Source organism: Chiroxiphia lanceolata, chromosome 9, assembly GCF_009829145.1.
Source record: "Chiroxiphia lanceolata isolate bChiLan1 chromosome 9, bChiLan1.pri, whole genome shotgun sequence".
Classification (NCBI taxonomy): Eukaryota; Metazoa; Chordata; class Aves; order Passeriformes; family Pipridae; genus Chiroxiphia; species Chiroxiphia lanceolata.
Window position 1 is genome coordinate 8,879,522 of NC_045645.1, and position 18,844 is coordinate 8,898,365.

Genomic DNA, 18,844 nt, shown 5'->3' on the forward strand with positions numbered 1-18,844 from the left:
GCGCCCCCTGGCGGGCGGCGGGGCCGTGAGGGGCGGGAGCGGCCCCGCCCCCTCAGTCCGGTTCCAGCCGGGACAGAGCCCAGATCCAGCCGGGAAGCAGCCAGACCCCACCGCCCGACCCCGCCGCGGCACGAAACGGTGCAGGTGAGGGGTCTTCGCACCCCCGCCGGCCCCAGGGGAGGCTCGGGCCCTCGCCTTGGGGGGCTCCCTGAGGGGCGCCCAGCCCGGGCGGCTGCAGCAGAACTGTTCTATCGTTGTGGTATTTGCGGTGCTTGACAGAAAAATACCGCAGCGGTGGTGGCCGTGGCCTGGGTGCCGTCGCTGGGACAGGACTGGACACATCCACACTGGGATTGACCTGTTGCAGGGCTCGGTCGGTGCAGGACAAGGTGCATCCTCTGCCCTAAAACCTGTGGCCTTTTCTAGGCAAAAAAATGAAAATTATTCACTTGCTGCTAATAAGGGCTTCCTTATAATATTTATACATGGTAATGAAAGACAAGACATGCAGCTCTCCCTTTGTTATGAGCCCAGATGTTGGCATTCAGTGTCACTGCAAGAATTTGATACCCAGGTTGTTATGTTACAATCCTTCCATCCTATGTAAAATAAAGCTAAAATGTGTATTTATGGAGAGATTTTCTTCAGAGACAGAGCAACCACTGTGTGTATATGCCTTTAATCAGAATGAAAATAACTACAATGCCCACACTTCTGTCTCCTGAGGCAGTTTGTTGCCTCACTGGGACTGGTTTGTTGAGGTCCCTCATTGCCGGTGGCCTGAAGTCTGAGGACTGGGGGTAACACCTGCCCCTTTGCTCTTTGGAACTGCTGAAAGGAGATGGCCAGAGGCCCTTCTGTATAATATTCCCTTCTGAAAGAGAAATTCAGACATAGGGTATCTCTTGTGCTGATCAGCAGATAGTATCCTTTTCATTGAGGACACAGAATGGGGGGAGGGCATTTTGTGTTGTGGTAGAACTGGAAATGGGTTTTACACTGATGATTTTTCATTTAGGTGGTTTATCCTGCTTATTGTGTGAACTTGGTTGTCCAGTCTAAAGATAATACCAAGTACTGTTTGGTTTGTCTTCAGGTTCAGAGGTTTGTTTGGGAGTTTTTTTGTGAGAGAATGACTCTACTGTAATTGTCTAAATTGTTTATAAGCCTTTTCAGGAATATTGGTACTTAATGTATTTTTGTTTACATTACTGTGTTGGAAGGAAGAGCAAACTGGAATATGAGTTATCCCGAGAACCTGCATTTTAATTCCTCCTGGAGGTGTCAGCTATCTTTGATTTCTGTATACTAATACATTTCACGATAAATGCATATTATGGGTGAGATAAAAATGCTTTTTGCTGTGTGTTTATTAGGGGGTTTTGTATTCTTAAAATAAATGTCATGTTTGATGGTGATATAGTGGATGGAGTGTTGCTGGCAGGGGCGTTTGGGTTATCTTGACACACTCACAATCAAAAACATACTACGCTTGAGTGCACTGGCTTAAGGATGTGTTTGTGAAAGAGGAATGTGTACATTGTGGTTCCTTTCATTCCACCTCAAAGCATGTGCAAACAGTGATTGTTCTGTCTCTGAAGAAAATGTCTCTATTAATACACATTTTTAGCATTATTTTACACTGTAATATAACAGTGTGCATATAGAATCTTGAACTGATACTGGTGTATAAGGGCATTGGGTTGGGGGGGGGTTGCTTTTTTAAGAGCAAAATCTCCATGATTTTCACTTCTGACCCGCAGAGAGCAGGTATCTCTGGGACTTGGAGAAATGGGAGAAATTGGATAAACATGCTCTGAATATTTCTATTTGTTTCAGGGTTTTTCTCATGTCAGTAAAAGAGCAGATAGCTCAAATAAATCAACCTACTTTGGATGCCTAATTTAACTTAGTTTTAACATTCTAAGATTTATGATTGTTTGTTGAAATAGTTGCATTCTGCTATTTGTATCTCCTCACTAGAGACGTTGGGCACTTTGGAGAACTGGGTGACAGAAATTGTTTCACAGATGCCAAATAATTCAGGTTGTTTTCTGATATTTTTCCATGTCTGTAACTCGTGAGACCATGTTCTAAACATACACAGTTTTATGCAATTCTTTCTCATTGTATCTACAGAGGCTTTAATTCTTAGTGACTCCCTTATCAAAGAAACTACTTTCACTAACTAAGTAATCTTTGAAAGTTAATACATCCATAAAATGTTTCTTTAAAATGTGTTCAGTAGCATTTGATGTTCTCATGGTGTGGACCTTGACTTTGCACATAGATCCTTGTTATGCCTGTGTTACTTCTTTAGCTGCTGGGAAGAGAATCCTATTCTAGTTTTGAAGAATGTTAATTCCTGTGCCTCTGCATTGTGTGAAAGATAATTAGTATCAAAATACAGCTGAGTCAGCAGCCTGTTGTGTCTGCTGGAGACAAACTGACTGTGGGTCTCTGTGCTAACACTGAGCTGTGCTTTGTAAAACACTGTTTAGAAAAAACAGCCTGATTTGTATCTTAAAATTGTGATGTGGGTAAGTTTTATCTACTTGGTTAAAAGTAGAGGTCTGTAAAGGACCACTGGCTGTTCTGGTGCCAAGTGAAATGACCCTGTTGCTCTCTGAGGTGAGGTTTTCCCTGCAGTGCTGGGCTGCTGGGGCTGCTTAGTGACTGAAAGACGTTCATTGCTCACAAGACAAAACTCCCTGGTGGTGGCTGAACAAACAAAAGTGGGGTGTATGGACATGTGTATTAGAAGAAAAAATCCTGAGCCTCACATAGACTCGGATGTGTAAAGGAGTGCCTGAAAAGGAGAAAGATTAATGGAAGTTAATAGAAAACAGGCCTGGAAGGGTCTGTCACAGTTGCCAGGTTCATCCCCCTGCCCTCAGACAAGAGCAGCTCTCTCATGTGAATCTTTCTGTGTATTTTAATGAAGCTGTTGGGGTTTGATTGATTTTGATTCTGTGCTTTTTCTGTAGATGGTTTTTGTGCCAAATGCAAGTTTATAATGTAATTGACTTTCTCATTTGGAAAGTCAGCCCCCATGTGAATCTGTTGGGTTTGGCAGGGCTGGAAGTTGGGGTGCAGAGCAGTGTATGAGAACTGGCCTGGAAGAGTAACTAGTCCAGTACAGATGAATGTAGAATTATTTCTACAAATAATTTAAGAAAATATATATTATTTAAATAGTTGTGGTTTTTTCATTATAGAACTGTGGCTTCAACTTACACAATAGTATTTGCAGAAGTGCTTTAATTCTCACTTCAAAATTTTACAGACGTGGTTACAAGGGCTGTCACGGGGAAGCTTGTCCCCAGTGGTTGCTTCTGAGAAAGAATCTGCACATTTTGACTGGAATTAGCCTTTGTGAGTTGTCCTCTAAGTAGTTCCCCAAAATGTTGGTATTACATAAGAGAGAGGTATTTTATGTCACTGCAGGTTTCGGGCTCTTTGGCCAAGTGCTGCATTCTGGTCATGTATTTCTGTGAAAGCTGATTTTGTTTAAACAAAACTGCCAGCCTCTGTTTGAAGGTTCCCCAGGTGGCAGGAAGCAAACACAGGTATTTATTTAACCTTCAGCCCCTTCCTTCAGGGGTGGGTTATATCCACAAAAGGGCTGTATGTTTGTGGAAATATCCAAAGGAGCGTTGAACGTTTTACCTCCTTGGTTGGAATGCCCCAGTCCTGGGCCATGGCACTTTAAAGGGCATCCTTGCTGTGGGGAGCTGCTCAAGATGATACTTCAGACAAAGGCTGCAAAGAAACTTCTCTTTGCTCCCATGTGGCCTTGCTTTAGCTGCAGTAAACACTGTGCTAATTTTTTTCTTTTATTTGAAATGTTTTACCAAATTGAAGTTTTGATCACCTCACAAGGCCCTTTGGCACACCAGAGTTTCACAAACTTTACAGAGTTGAGAGACCAGGGGCAGTGCATACAGAACAGAAACTTTTAGATTTTATCTCATATTCTCTGCTACACTTTGACAAGAAGCTGAATTGAATTTTATCTATTTCTACCGTTTCTACCTGCATTCCTGCATATGTTTTAATTGGTTTTGCAGTTCATTTTTGCCCCTACTTGTTGTTGCTTCTAAACAACTTGTTCTTCCAATGTATTTGATTCCAATTTTTGTTTCTTTGCTTTTCTCTTATTCTAGAAAGAAGGAAACTGATGTAGTAGGTCAGGAAATCCAAACATGAAGCTTCATTAGCAAAAAGATTAACAACCCTGGCATGTTCGCCTTGTCACAGAAAGCTTCCAGGCCTTACTTGTCCCCTGCACACATCAGACTCTCCAGTCTTTACTGCTATTTGAAAATCTTTGTCAAGAAAAATAAGTGCTCAGTGGTACAGATAATTGTACCACTGAGCAGCCTTTGATCTGGTGGATGCAGAAGTCCCATCCATTTCCTGTGCAATCCTTCTTTGGAGGACCTTGGTACAATTTCCAGGGACCCCTAACTAGAAGCAGGCAAACCCCCAACTTTCCAGAGAGCCCTTGCAGATAGACTTTGTGTGCAGGTGATGTGCTGAATTCATTCAGAGTTACCATGGCAACCCTTTTCTTCTTTATCCAGAAGAAGATTGCTGTATCAGTAAATGTACTTTTTCACAGGACCCTGGGGCTTTTATTCAGGGGTCTCAGAGCTCTTGGGAGCAATAGATGGTCAGGCCCTGGCTTAGCAGTGTCATAGATCCTCATGGTCACTAATGCTCTTTGTTCTTCAGCTCTGAAGATACCAGCATTTTTTCTCTCCACCTTCTCTATGGTTTTTGGCAAAAGATTGTCCCTTCTATACTACATGCAGACATATGATCTCAGATTCTGAGTTTTGAGCACTAATATTTCACAGCCAGGAGATACAATTCTCAGTCCTGATGTTCTCCTGTCCTTCTTCCCTGATCTCAAAGATTTCTTGGTCAACTGTTTCAAAATTCTGTTTTGCTGAGCACAACTGCTCTCCTACCCCCAGGAGCCATCAGATTAGTTCTGTTCCATGTTCATCTCACTGGCAGTTTTTCAATGATAAAAAAGAGAAAACAGGAGGATGGAAACCCAAGCGAAGATGAAAATGATGATACTGCCTGTAATACACTAATCCCCTTCCAGAAGCCAGGAGTTTTTTCTCATAATAAAGTGATTTGTCTGTCTCAGAAAATGATTCTTGATTTCCAGTCAGTCAGGATTCCTGTGACTGTGAGTCTGTCCTGTTAAGCCACAGGATGGTGCATGAGCAGCACCTTACTGACAGTGTTTAACAGAGCAGCCTCGGGAATTAATGTGTATATTTTCTTACATTTCCATGTATGCAAATGCACATGCATATGTTTTTTGTACATCAGATAAAATATCTTGCTCACAGATGGATCTTGGGATTAGAAGGATTGGAAATAATGATGTTTCTATTTTCAATGAATAAATCTATTTTGCAGTTATCCCAGTCAGCAACATCCACCTGTTGAACATTATTTGGACACTGATCCCACAAGAGAAAAACTGCAGGTAAAATTATGTTTAGATTAACATTATATTATGTAATTATCATTCATTTACATTATATTTTTATTTTGTACTGTTTATAGAACAGTTAGTGTAGAGAATCCAATAAATTACTAAGAACTCATCTCGTGGTAATATCACAGAAAGGGATAATTTCAGGAAATGCATTTCGTGCCTCTGATTCTTTGAGAATATCATGCAAAATTGTATCAGTGTTAGGTATAAAATCTCAGTGTTGATGTAATAATGTCCCATTAACACAGGCCACTTTTAATAGCCTTCATTGTGCAGGTCAAGAACTGTGTGTTGCAGGATCCTGTGGAGATACAGGGCTGTTTTGGATACCCAGCCCTATTCCAGCACCAGCCTGTGTGATCTTTGCCCCGTGTCTTTGGGTCATGTTACAGATCTCTGGTGGTACCTACAGAAGCTCCTGTGTTGGGGTTAGGAAGGATCTGCACTGTTTTCCCCTCTGTGGTGGCACAAACCTCTGATTTAGGAAGAACAGAAGAGCTTAAAATGCTTTGCCACTTGGCATCCTGCACTGGAATAAGAAAGGTCAGGCAATAACTTTTGTTCAAAAAGAAGACTTCAGTAGAATGGATTTAGTTTATTTAATAGCAAAGAAAAGGTCATGTCTTTTGTTCTTTTATTCTCACATAAATTGATTTTGTAAAGTTGAAGTTGGTTTATCACCATTTGTGTTCTGTGGCTTTGTTATTTCAGCGCTGGAGAAAAGGTCATCTTCTTGCTGGGTATCTGCTATTCCATGGTCCATTAAAACTGCATTATTTTTGCTGTAACTGAAGTTCTTTTTCTTTTCTTGCATTTTTTTCTCTTTTAGTTTTTCCCCCTGACTTCACCTGTCCCAAGACAACTCAGCTCAACTGGGTAGTTTGTCCTGCAGTCTAGTATAGATTTTTCTCATGTTTTGTTCACTATTCAAGAGCTTGAAGAGATTCCCTCTCTGGTAACTTAGGGGAGTGAATTGCATTCTGTCTCAAAATGAAGTGTCAGTAGAAGACAGTGACTGAGGTTTTTTGCATGAAATAAGAAGAAAAATGAAAATATTTAAAAATATAGAGGTCTGATGTGAAATTTATATTGTGACTCTTCTACTAAGGAAATAGTAATTTCTTTACAGCCAGCTCCTCACTGGCCTGTTTGCCTGACTTCAGTTTTGCTCCAGCTGTCTCTGAGATGATTGAAGAGGAACTGAAAGAGGTTTACCTCAGTGTGCTCATCAATTCAGAGGTGTTAAGCCAAGTGAGTGTCAGTGGGGAAAGGCTTAATTTTAGGGTAGTGGCAGAAAAGAAAGCAATCACCTTTATGTTCCTGTGTTCTCACAGTAGCATAAAGAAGTGGCTGGAGGAGTTGCCTTTCTTTTTATCAGAAATTACCATGCACTTCTTTGCATGATCTTGTTGAATATAGTGACTGCCAGCACAATAATTATGTGTGGGCACAATTTTCAAACTGCCAAATATTTTTGCTTTATACTAAGTACCAGCACTAATGATCAGGTGCCAAAGGCTGACAGGAATTCACATCTAAAAAGTTACCCTCTGTATTTTTTCCTTCTAGTTGCTTGAGTTTCTTGTCAGCAACACCTGTGTGTCTGCACTTGGAGGTTAAAATTCCTTGTTAATGGATTATCAAATCTTCTGAATAAGTGTCAGCTGAGGCCATTGCCCTCCCAGAGTTCCAGCTCAGCTGCCCTTTGATTCCTTCTAATTGCCATTGCTCTCAGTCACTCACATTTCGTGCACTTTCCTTATCAGTTCCTCTCACCCTCTCTGGAAGAAAATTTTATTTATGCTTTTATCACCATTTACACTTCAAAAATGTTGGTGGAGAAGAAGAGGCTGCTGCAGAGGTGGGGGTAAGCAGACAAAAGTAGATATTGCATAAGAACAGAGTCAACCAGCCAAGTTTCTGCTTAATTTGGGAAGGATAGCTAACTGGGATCAGAGCTCCCCTGGAGCCCAAAGGAGCAAGAGATGCTCTCTCAAGTCTCAAAATGATAGTAGATAATGCTTTATGAATCTAATCTGACATCTTTTTGGATATTCTTTGGGTCTGATGACCAGTGTTCTGATAGCACTGTGTGTTGATTTTTCTCAAAGCAGAAAATGTCAATCAAAATAATGTATGGCAGTAGGCTCCTGATCTGCAGGAGCAGCTGGAGGTTATTCCTCCTTGGCCTTGTTCTTATTATGAAGGCAGGATATGCTCTAAGATGGAGATATTAAATCAAAGCTCAGTGTGTCCTGTAGCCCTCATAGCATTAATAGCTATTGACACTGCAAATTATGTTGTCTTCATTAGGGTTTTTGCCTTGAAGCCACTCACTGAAATTAAAAGGCTTCTGTACCTGTACATGAGAAGGCACTGCTGCAGTATTTAGCATTAAATGGAGCCTTTTGTAGCCTGCCTGTGTAGGTCACACAATGGCACCCAGGTTCCTCAGGAAAGAGGGAGGTAACTGTGCATCCCAGAAATCCACAGGTACACGTGCTGATGTGTGTTTGGGCCGGGACGTGAGCAGGGGTTTGATGCTTTGCTGTCTGAGCTCCTCAGAAAGCTCCAATTCCTTGCCCTGTCTGGTGTCTGGGTGGTGAATTTGCCAAATACACCTCTGCCCTGCGAGGTGAAAACAGCAGATGCCGTCTGTGATGTGACAGCACATTGTCAGGGCAGGGACTAGAGATCTGCAGTGGTTGGAGTTACCCGCAGCACTTGGCTCTGCAGTCACATTTAAGGCACAGTCAATGCAGAGCTGGTCTGTGGACGGACAGTGAACTGAGTGACAGGGACTTTGTAAGCACAGCTCTGTGCACAAGACACTAAACTCTGATGAAATTACAGTTTAGATTGGGGGGTGTGTGTGTGATTATTTTGGATATGTATTTCTGGCTTTTTCATTTGCCAGCCACTGCAATCTTGGTTTTGTCGCCTCATCTTTCCTGCCAGTTGAAGCTTTTTCCCCCCTTCAATTAATTGAACCCACCCATGCAGTAGATCCCAAATGAAACCATTTGCTTTCTACTTTGAAGGCACAGTGGGAAACCAGAAATTCTGAATGATAGCTTACTGAGCATTTAATGTTGAAGTCTATCCAGGCTGGATTTGTTTGTTTGCTTTGGGCTGGGGTGAAGCATTTAGGAGAATGTGTTCTTATGGGATTGCTTGTTTGCTGAGTTGTGCCCATTCCTAACAAATCTGGAGTGCCTATTACTGTGTGTATAGCCTGCATTTACATACTGTTCAGTGCTTGGTACTTCAAAAAATCAATGGTTAATATTAAGACATGATGACATGTATACTTGTTACATTTTTATTATAAGTGCTTGTGAAAGTTAATCTCCTATCTTACCCTATTGCAGAGACCTAGATTTACCTGTGCTCATTTCTTTCTAAATTAATGAGAACAGGGGAATCTGGGGGAAGTTTAGTGGGTTTAGTCCATCCTTCCTTGGCGTGATGAGGCCTCTCTGAAGCAGTGTGGGTGTGGTACAAGAGCTGCTGCTGTGAACAGGAGTGGACCAAGTTCAAGCTGTGTTGCAGATGCACATGGAGCAGCCTTGTTTTACTTTCCTGAATACCTAGGGAACACCTGGCTTAGCTCCCTGTGGGAGGTACAGCTCCCACTCAGCTGGTTTTTCCTGAGCAATTAGTCCCATATACCTTGTTGCTATGGGAAACCATAACTGCAGCTAATTCCTGGCACAGTGTGGCTGAAAGTCCAGATTAATGAGCTACAAACAAATGCATCATCATCAGATTCTTCTGTCATGGCTTCTTAATTAATTCATTGGGGTCTGATGTGGCTCCAGCATGGAACTATGTGAGGTCCATGAACTGCTTTGTTCATGTGGACAATATATCTGATAAGCTACAGTTATTGTATTGTCTAAAAGAAATTCCATGTTCTGTAGTAAATAAGGTGATGATTGAAAAGGAAGGAAAAGCAATTAAGAGAAATTACTCATCTGATCATCAGGATTCTCTCATGTTGGATCAGACTCATTCCATTTACCCCATCTCCTGTCTCCTAGTAGCTATAATGGATACTTAGAGAAATAATTACATCCTAGTGCTTTCTCTGCACCACTGCTGATTTTATTTACAGGTACTGTACATCCTCTCAGTTGTGTCCTTCTGAGTTGCAGCTTTGAAAAATGTAAAATCTTCCTCAGTTATCTTTGACCTCCTCAGTGTCTCCTCCAGCTGCAATAGGTCTGTTTTAAGATGGGAAGATCGAGGTTGTATGCAAAATTAAAATTACATGTTCACCATGAGTTTTCTCTACAGCAACAGCTTCTGTTCACCTCACCTGCTGATGTGATTGAAAAAGTTTTTATTACAAACTTCTTCATGAATTTTATTGCTGCTGATGCCTTGAGCATCAAAGTAATAGGAAGTCAGTTCATGAGGTCAGGCTTTTTTTTCAGATATTGCTACTATTAATGCAAAGTTCCAGTAATTTCATGTTGATTTTTCATTGTTACAGGAAGTCTAAAAGTCAACTTAGCCTCTGTAAGAAAGTTCCTGTAAATAAAATTTAGACCTAAACGTTTCTTTCCAAGTATTGTTTATCTTCTAAGCATCATTTCAAGGTGTTATCTTTGCTTAAATCTTATTTAGGTAAAATATATAGATCCAGGGATTTTTCTTGAATGTTTGGTCATAAGGCTTTCCATCATCCTTTACACATAACGCTAATTAATTAAATCAACGTACGCGCTTTTAGCTAAGCCCCAGTGGGGGAATATATACATGAAATAAAATTATTACTGTTGGAACTAATTAATTCCTTGATTGGCAGACTCAGCAGATGAAATCCTGAATAGGGTGATGTGGAATGTCTTTGTTATTTGGCCTCAGTTGTACCTGGCCAGGAACCACAGATACAAGCTCTACTCTTCCCCTGACTTGGTGGCCTGTAGGCAAGGGCTGAAGAATAGAACTGATGTGAAGACAAAAAAAAATTATCAGTTCAGTCTCCAGTAATCCTGTGTACACCATCCATGGAACCAGGCTGGGCCCATCCAGCTATCAGGGAGATTTGCTTGTCTCCCTGTCAGAACTTCAGCTCCCTGCTAAGGCTCTGCCTTATCCTGACTGACAAGATTACAGCGGTTGCCTTAATAGTGGCAGGCAGCAGCAGCTAATCCTGCGAGGAAGTGTTCTCCCACTGAGGTACACAGGGAAATTTGATTGCTGCAAATAATTTGAAAAAGAGTATTGTTTGCTAAAGCATGTTAATTCACATTGTGCTTGCTGATGCAGAGGTTCAGATACAAGTCAGCATTGGTACCCTCCTGTGAGAGCTGAGAGTTCAGCCCTAATGGTGCTTGTTGGCTTCCTCTGGTCCTGCTGCTGGGATGGCAAATCCACGCTGAGCACCCTGAGGGACATGGGGTGCCTCTGGGGACACTGGTGGGAGGTAATCTGCTGTGAAGCTGATGGTTTGTGTCACTGTGTCTGCTGCTGTGATAGCAAAAGCCACAGGTTCATCTTTACCTGTGTAAAATTTCATTCCGTGAGGTTTGTGTCTTGGCTGGGAGTCCGTGCTCGCAGCTGTACAGTTAAAACAAGCTGTGCTGGCTCAGTTCATTCCCTGCTGGTCGAGCTGTAATGAGCTTGGCAAAGGTTGGCCAGGCACATTTGTCTAGCTGAGAAGAGCCAGTTTAGTCTCTGCAGCCCCATTTTGTCATCAGGACAATCCATAACAACTCTCAAACAGTGACTGGAACAACTCTGTTGTCCCCACCTGGGACTGTACCAATGCCTTCATCAACCAGAGTGCCATTTCTAGGGAATCCTTGATCGGTGCAAACCCTTACAGAGCATTCTTGTTGGAGTAGAGAGCCCCAGGACCGTCAGAGGAAGGAGGAGGGAGTGTGTGGCTATTTTGTTTTGAGCTGGCCACTGAGCACCCAGCATATTAATGTGCAAATGGACTGTGGCTGGAATCTGAAAGGTGCCTTCTGTATCCCATTCTGTATATCTTTTTTCTGTTTGAACCCTTCCCGTGTTGACACTGCATTTAGGAGACAACTGGAATTGGCACAAATCTCCAAATGGAGCAGTGAAAGAGTTTGCTACAGCCCATGGCTACAGCCCCTGCTTCCAGGCAAGGATGTAAATTAGGAAGGCAGATTTAAAACTGGTTTCCAAAGTTAAAGGGCTGATTGGATGGTGAACAAACAGTGTGAGTCCATGTAGTTGTACAGTGTCTTAAGGGAAGCAGGCAGCACAGGATTGGTGTGGATTAGCTCAGACTGTACAGCTACTGTGTGTAAAAAAGTGAAACAAACCACCGGAATTTTATTGCTAATAGAGCATAAAGTAAAAAAAAAAAACTTGTTTAGGCAATCCTAAACCTACCTGGGACTCTCTTATGAGGCTCTTTCACTTTTCATTTGTTCTGTCCTTTCTGTTTAGACCTGGAGCTGTTTCTTGTTGTTGTTTTCAGTTTTTCTATTTGCTACCGTATTACTCTGCTAAAATATTTAACTGGAATTGAGAAATATTTTAAACTAAGAAAAACCTGTTTTCAGTTAAATAGAAAACTAAACCACCAATATTTACCAGTACACAAGTCCATATTAGTTTGGTAATATCCCATGTGTCTGAAAAGGGATACCTGCTTGGCAGCTTCCTTTAGGGCCAACATTTGACTGAAAGGGACTTGGTACCAACACGGGATGGGGAAAGGTTGTATTGTCTTCAGTGCTCTGATATCTAATGCTGCTTTGGGTACATCCTGCAGATTGCCTGGGGGAGGAAGAAAATGGTCATTTGATGCACAGTTTGGTTGTCCTGGTTTTCAGGAGGTCCATGTTAATAATGGATCCGGGTATTTATGGCTCCTTTATTCCCCTGGCTGGTAACTTCAGTTTTAAGTTACGCAGTTGATGTCCCACAAACACGGACCAAAGGGGACATCCAGCAATCTCTGAAAGGGGAAAAGTCTTTTGAGCATTTGACTGCCTGCTCAAGCTTCTCTGCACAGGTGACTGTCATCCCCAAACCACTCAGCCATTTCAGAAAATGCCTCCAGTTGTCCCTCCTTGTGCACAATATCCTTGTTTCACAGCAGTGCTCCCGAGTCCCACTCTGGCTTTGCACAGTTAAGGAAAACTCAGACCAAACTATGATATGGTCCCATTTTAGACACCATGAAGTAATTAGTTCAGTAGTCCCAGATAAAAAAATTTAATCTTTCTCTAGAAACAGTGCACTGTTTTACAAACGTGTTCATTTGGTTTCCAGTACAGCAAGTGTTACACAGAGCCCCCCCCGCCCCTCCTGGGCCTTTTGTCCGCAACGTAAGAACTGAAACACAAAAGGCACCAAGCAAGAACTTACTCTAACAGAACTTCAGTATGACAAGACAGATCAGAAATGATTACAATGTTAAATATCACCCTAACAATCTGAACCATTATTTAAAATAATTAATTTCTTAAAAAACAAATTTGGTGTTTGACTTCTCAGTAGTTATAAATCTGTAAAGGTTGAAATCAGCACTGCACCTTGAGTTCATTTACAAGGGTTTGAAAAAACCTGCAGCCTTTTGCACGTGGTTTGTACAGGTTTGTGAGTACATGTTCTTAAAAAAGTATCAAAACTGTAGAACTTTCACATATATTTACATTCTTCTGTTAGTTACAGTGTTATCACATACAGCCTTTGCTCAGCTTTTTTCTTCATGCACACAGTGCATGGATTTGTAGAAAGAGAGCTTCATACCTTAAAACAATAATGGGATACCTCACTCATTTTTTCACTGCCTTAAAATCTAAAATTTTGAATAGAAGGATGCTTGATTACTTCTGTATTGTCTATGCAGGCCATGAAGCATTTTGAGAGTATGTATTATGTTTGTAAGGGCTTTAGACACTTTCTTCCTGTTCTTAGTCAAGAATCAGCTTCCAGCTCAAATTACACTGTGAATTTATTCTAAAAAGGAAAAAAAACCCCTCAAACCCCTTCAGGATGAGTTTCTTCTACTCACTTGAATATGAAAGCTTGGACTGACATAAAAACATGAGGAAGATTTCTCTAGGATTTGGTACAGTTCATTATGCAATGACAGTAAGTGTATTCACTTCCCACAGAATTCCCTGGGAATCTTATGGAATGAGATGAGAAAAAACAAGTGTTTTTTCTACAAGGTGCAGGATGACCCAGCCAAAGATACTGGGCAGGCTGTGGGTTTTTAACGTGCTCTGGCCTCCTTGCCCAGTGCTCTGCAGTCTGGGGTTCCTGCCATGTCCAGGATGTTCCATGGGCAGTAATTGCTGCACTTGAAAGAATTCCACATCTGCCCACAGCACCTCCTAGAGCTGGACTCTTAATCAGTACGAGCAGGGGACAAGGGCAAGGAGGAAAGGAAGGGACTTCAGGTATTGCATTTTTTCCTGATGATCCAAGGGGAGTGCTCACTTCAGCTGTGTGGAAGGATATGGCTACATCTTGGTTTCTGCTAATTCTGAGCTGATTTGAGAGGTGCAAGATTCCCAGCGTGGAAAAGCATTTAGATATACATTTAGAAACAAATTAAAAAACCTAAATCAGATTTGTACCCAGCTGTTTAAAAAGCAACAATACAACACAAACCCCCTGGGTGCTGTAGGAGCTTCTCCTGACTGGAATGCTGTAGGAAATAGCTCTCCAGTTAAAAGCACTGCAGAGGATTCTTCATGGATAGACTGGAAAATGTAAAAGCAGCCCTTAATAGCCAGGATGGAAATCAGGAGCTGTTTCTAATGGAGTGCTTCACTGGTCAGCTGTCTTACCCTGCAGCTCTTTCTTACTTAGTGTCTTTAGATTTCAAAGCAAACTTCTCAAACATCCTGTAAAAATTCAATTATCCCTAATTTTCATAAAGATAGGCTAGTAGTTTTAAAATATATGTATATATTCTTATATATATGTATATATTTATATGCCTATATATCTATCTTGTCCAGATAGATATATACACAGATAATCTATGCACAGCAAGCCAAACATACAAAAAATAAATACTCTCACCCCTCTACTATATTTACAGAACAGATCTTATAATCCAGATTTTGTTAATAAATATTTCTAAACTGCCTGTACAGAATTTATTTTACTTATGTTGATGGATAGCCACAAAGCATATTCAACATATTTACAAAATATCTATAAATATAGTCTTAAAATAAAGCAATAGCTACTGAGCCTTCAGCCTGGCTGGTTATGTACATTGAGTTAGTAGCTCAGCTGTCGCTTATTCACTATCACAAATGGGTAGTGCAACAAGTTAAAATGTGTATAAAAGATTATACATACAAAACTCTCACATCCTTTGGATGTTTGCAGTTCATTATAACTTTGTGGTTACCCTTCTGCAACATAAATAATGATCAAAAAGAAGAAGCAGGTTCTGTGATCCAAAGCAGGTTTGTTCGGTGTGGTTTTGGAGCAGCAACTTCATCCTCATGGCAACCCATCATCTTCTAAGCTCAGTGCTACACGCTGGGGAGGAGAAGAAACACACTTGAGAAAGTCTGGGAATGGTGATACTGTTGCTAACTTGTATTTCTCGTTGAATCTCTCATTGTCCCAAGTGTATCGGTGACAAAGCTATTTTAGGGAGTGATTTCTTCCCCCAAATGGAGTCACTTGCCCCAGTGTTACTAACGAGGTGTTGGAAAGTTTACTGCCCTGTGTATGGGATCAGGTTCCCTGTAAGAGATGACACCTTCTCTAGTGTGATCTGGTGCAGGACCTTTAGAGGATATGGGGCATTACCTACACACCTGCCTGCCCATAGGAGCTGTACTGCCTTCACTCCTTACTTGTGGGTCTTTCTGCTCTCTTCTGCACATACAGTGCAGTTATACCTGCCAGTGCTCATCTCCCCAGGGCTGCCACTGGGAGGGAGCCTCCTTTTCCTTAACTTCTTACAGAACTCGCCCACTCCTCGAGAGGAATGAGACTCTTTTTTACACTGTTAGTGTAGAGAAAACACTCCCTGGTTTGCAGAGAAACTCAACTTATCCTTAAGATAGTTTAGACACTTGGTAGCAGTCTAAGCACAGATATAACAACCCAGTAGAGGATAAGCAATCAACTGTCCCACACTGAGGTACCTTTACACTTTTCAGCTTAGTACCTTGATTAGGACAATTACTCTTCATTTGAGCAGAGTATCTTATACAGAGCACTGTATTCTAGGACAACTGCATGAGCTGCCTGGAAGTTTAGGCTTCTGCCCGATCAATGATATTAAAGAAGTTCTGGTTTTGTTATTATATGGCAAATAACCTACAATAATTGAAATTCTGTATCCAAACTCTCAGCAAAATTCCCCTTGTCCCTCAGACACTCACTGCTGGGTACACGTGTCCGATTTGGGCCGTCCGCCCAATGTGGATCTCGTCTTCATCCTCCTCTTCTGTTGTCTTCCTATAGACTGGATTATCAAAATTCATGCTTTTAGTGTTCTTCCGTTTCCAGTTTCTCCAGATGAGGTATCCCCCCATGCACAGCAGGCCAATGACCACTGAGGGGAGAGGAGAGACAGGGCTGTTAGCCAGGCACGGATCTGCTGGGATGTTCCCATGTTGGGAGCCATCCTTGTAGAATTTCCTCAAAGCTGGGCTACTTATCCCCAGTTCAGAAGTTCCTGTACTCTTTCCCACCCCACTCCTGAAAACTGGCGCTTGGGTGTGATCCTCGAAGGTTAAATCCAACCAGCTTACCCACAGGAATGACAATTCCAATCACAGCCGCTGTCACAGTTGAACCGAAGCCTTCGTCATCATTTGCATCTGGAATTACAGAAGTTGTTCTGATCATTTAAGTCATTTGCTGGTTTTAAAGAATGTTTTATGTTAGTGCCCATGTTGTCCTGCCCATCAGAAAGCTTTTGTTGTCACAGAGTTTACCAAAAGTTTCACAATAAAATTGTCACGGCTTGTGTCTCTAATTTTCAAGCACAAAAAACGAGGCCAGTTTTAAAAACATGATGTGTAATGGAAATACCACGCACAGATCAGAGGATGGTGAACAGTGCTCTTAAAAATCCACAGCAGAACACAAAATTAATGATTTATTGAGCTGTCAGAAAAAGAGTGTAGTTCAAAGCCATCTGCACAGCTTCTCTGTTTAATTTTTTCCTTCTTTTATTATTTACAGCTAAGGAGTCAGTCTACACATCCATCCCTCATTGCTGCAGCCTGCCCCAGCATGCAAGAATGGCCCCAAAACTCAATACTGTACTTAGAAGAGAAAAAAACTATTACAGAAAAATACTTAAAAAAATAAATATACCTTTAGAGCTGTAGACGTTAAAATGTTTGTTCTGAGCTCTTATGTAGGGGATCAGCATAGAAAATTTACTTTTGCTAAAACATCAGGAACTGAGAGAGGAGAAACTAAGTGTAGCTTTTCCAATTTATGGAACTTAAAAGGTAATTTATCCTCTTCAATACTTCCCTGTGGCACACTGCTTCCAGCGTGGACAATAAAAGCACCTTGTTTCCATGCCTTATTAAAAAGGTAATTATTACATTTGAAAGAAACTTGCACAAAGAGAACTTAACTGAATGCATTTTAGACATTGGGCTGTGCTTTCCCCACGCAGCACTGCTGTTCTACAGACAGGGATGGTTATTGCTGCTTCCCAGATGCAATGGAAACAGTGAAACATTTGGGGCAAAGAAGTATTTTACTGTTTGTAAAGCAGTGTGGGTCTGTTTGAGGTCCTGCAGAGCAAAGTCTTCTCTTTGACTAGAATTTTATGGACTTTTGAGAACCAACTCAGCCTGTCCAGTTTGCCTTGGCAGCAGGATCTGGAGGGATTACCTGTTCTCCGAGATGTAGGCTGGTGTTCCATTGCTCACTCATTATGGAGGGTGAGCTGGAGGAGAGCCTGTTAGTGCTCTCCACTGGGATGCTTTTCTGATAAATAATGCAAACCTTCAAACCTGTGTCATGCCGAGGCCACATTAACATGCCAAGCACAGCCACACAAACCAGAGGCAGCTTGTCTTGGGCTGCAGTGGTTCCACATGTCCAGCAGTGCTAAAGCTGCACACGGGGCATTTTTCACCCACAGCCTGTGCTGGATCACATTAATAATTAAACAACTCAAATAGGTGAAGTGCCTCCAGAATCATCCATTCTACTGTCTGCAGCACTGCAAACAGCACTGGTGCTGGGACGAAACAGTATTGTGCACAAGGCAAGGACTAGGGTGAACTCTTAGGGCCATTTCAGGTAATGGAAACCTGATGTAAGTTCCTTAACCTCCTGAGTGATGGAATCACATCATCCCTTGTAACCCAGGTGTCTGCAGAAAGAGCACCTGGTGTGTCCTGCTGTGCACCAGGGTGTGTCTGCACCTGAGCCAACTGGAACTTGCGCATGAGGTCAGGTCTCCCACCAGTGCACGGGGTGGTGTCATATGGTGTATATGGAAAAGGGAAAGAGGAATCTCCTTCTCTTACAGTGCTGGGATAAATTGCTGTTTCCAGTGGTCATCTCGGAATCTATCAGGATGGATGTGGTGGAAGGTAAATGAAGACTTGGGGTGGTAATTGTAGCCTCTGGTACAGCTTTGGGGATGCCCTCAGTGGTGTTCCTGGCACTGCCAGGTATAGCTGTGATGGTCGTGGTACCAGCAGAATGGGGTGCTGTGGTTGTAGAAACCAGAACAGAAGCTGAAGTTGTTGGAAGATCTGAAAATCCAGAGCAACAATAAAGTTTGGTTAAAGCAAGTACACAAAGCAAATCACGAATAAAGCTGAGGAGGACTGTTATGTTTAACGACTAGAAGCAGAAACCAAATTCCAATTCCATTTCTCAGGAATAGTGAAGGAGACGTGATTGTATTTACCTTTGTAGCATTTCTTCATGTCAGGACCCAGCCACATGTTGTCAGGACAGGCACAGGTGTACTTGGGAGAGTGGGGAGAGATCTGAGGTGCAGGGAGACACAAGTAGTCACAGCCTCCGTTTGGCTGGGGGCTGAGCTCACAGGAGTCTGGAGCTGTTCAAGGATGGAAGACAAGTTATTTTTCTAATTATTTATTTCTTGCCCTCTAAGAAGACCTTCTTCCACTTCCTACATCAATTAATTGGGCTGCTTAAGCACCTTTACAGTTTGTACAGTGGAGTGGAACCTTACACAGCATTATAAAAACTGCCCAAATACATAATGAATGGGAAGCATCACAGTGACAAGAGTAACTCACTGTTATCAAAGATGCTAATTAAATAGCTATTAACAAATTGCAGACTTTCCAATAAGTGCTGCTGCTGAATTAATTAGGCAGGAACTTCAAA

The 18,844-nt window shown here is 41.9% G+C and overlaps 1 protein-coding gene and 1 long non-coding RNA gene across 3 annotated transcripts in view; one reads left to right on the top strand and one right to left on the bottom strand.

Annotated features, from left to right (window-relative positions):
• The first annotated feature begins 15 nt into the window (after nucleotides 1-15).
• LOC116791040 lies at nucleotides 16-16,920 on the top strand. Its single transcript, XR_004358597.1, has 3 exons — nucleotides 16-144; nucleotides 1,984-2,046; nucleotides 16,694-16,920. It is a non-coding gene; the product is annotated as an uncharacterized LOC116791040 (long non-coding RNA).
• LRP8 (LDL receptor related protein 8) overlaps nucleotides 12,706-18,844 on the bottom strand; it is a 172,629-nt gene continuing 166,490 nt past the window's right edge. For both annotated transcript variants that reach the window (XM_032696677.1, XM_032696676.1), the window contains 5 exons: nucleotides 18,396-18,548; nucleotides 18,007-18,237; nucleotides 16,258-16,326; nucleotides 15,886-16,058; nucleotides 12,706-15,028 (listed from right to left, as the gene is read on the bottom strand). In XM_032696677.1, coding sequence (XP_032552568.1) covers nucleotides 14,990-15,028; nucleotides 15,886-16,058; nucleotides 16,258-16,326; nucleotides 18,007-18,237; nucleotides 18,396-18,548 — 665 coding nt within the window. In that variant the 3' untranslated portion in view covers nucleotides 12,706-14,989. The remainder of the gene's footprint in view (nucleotides 15,029-15,885; nucleotides 16,059-16,257; nucleotides 16,327-18,006; nucleotides 18,238-18,395; nucleotides 18,549-18,844) is intronic.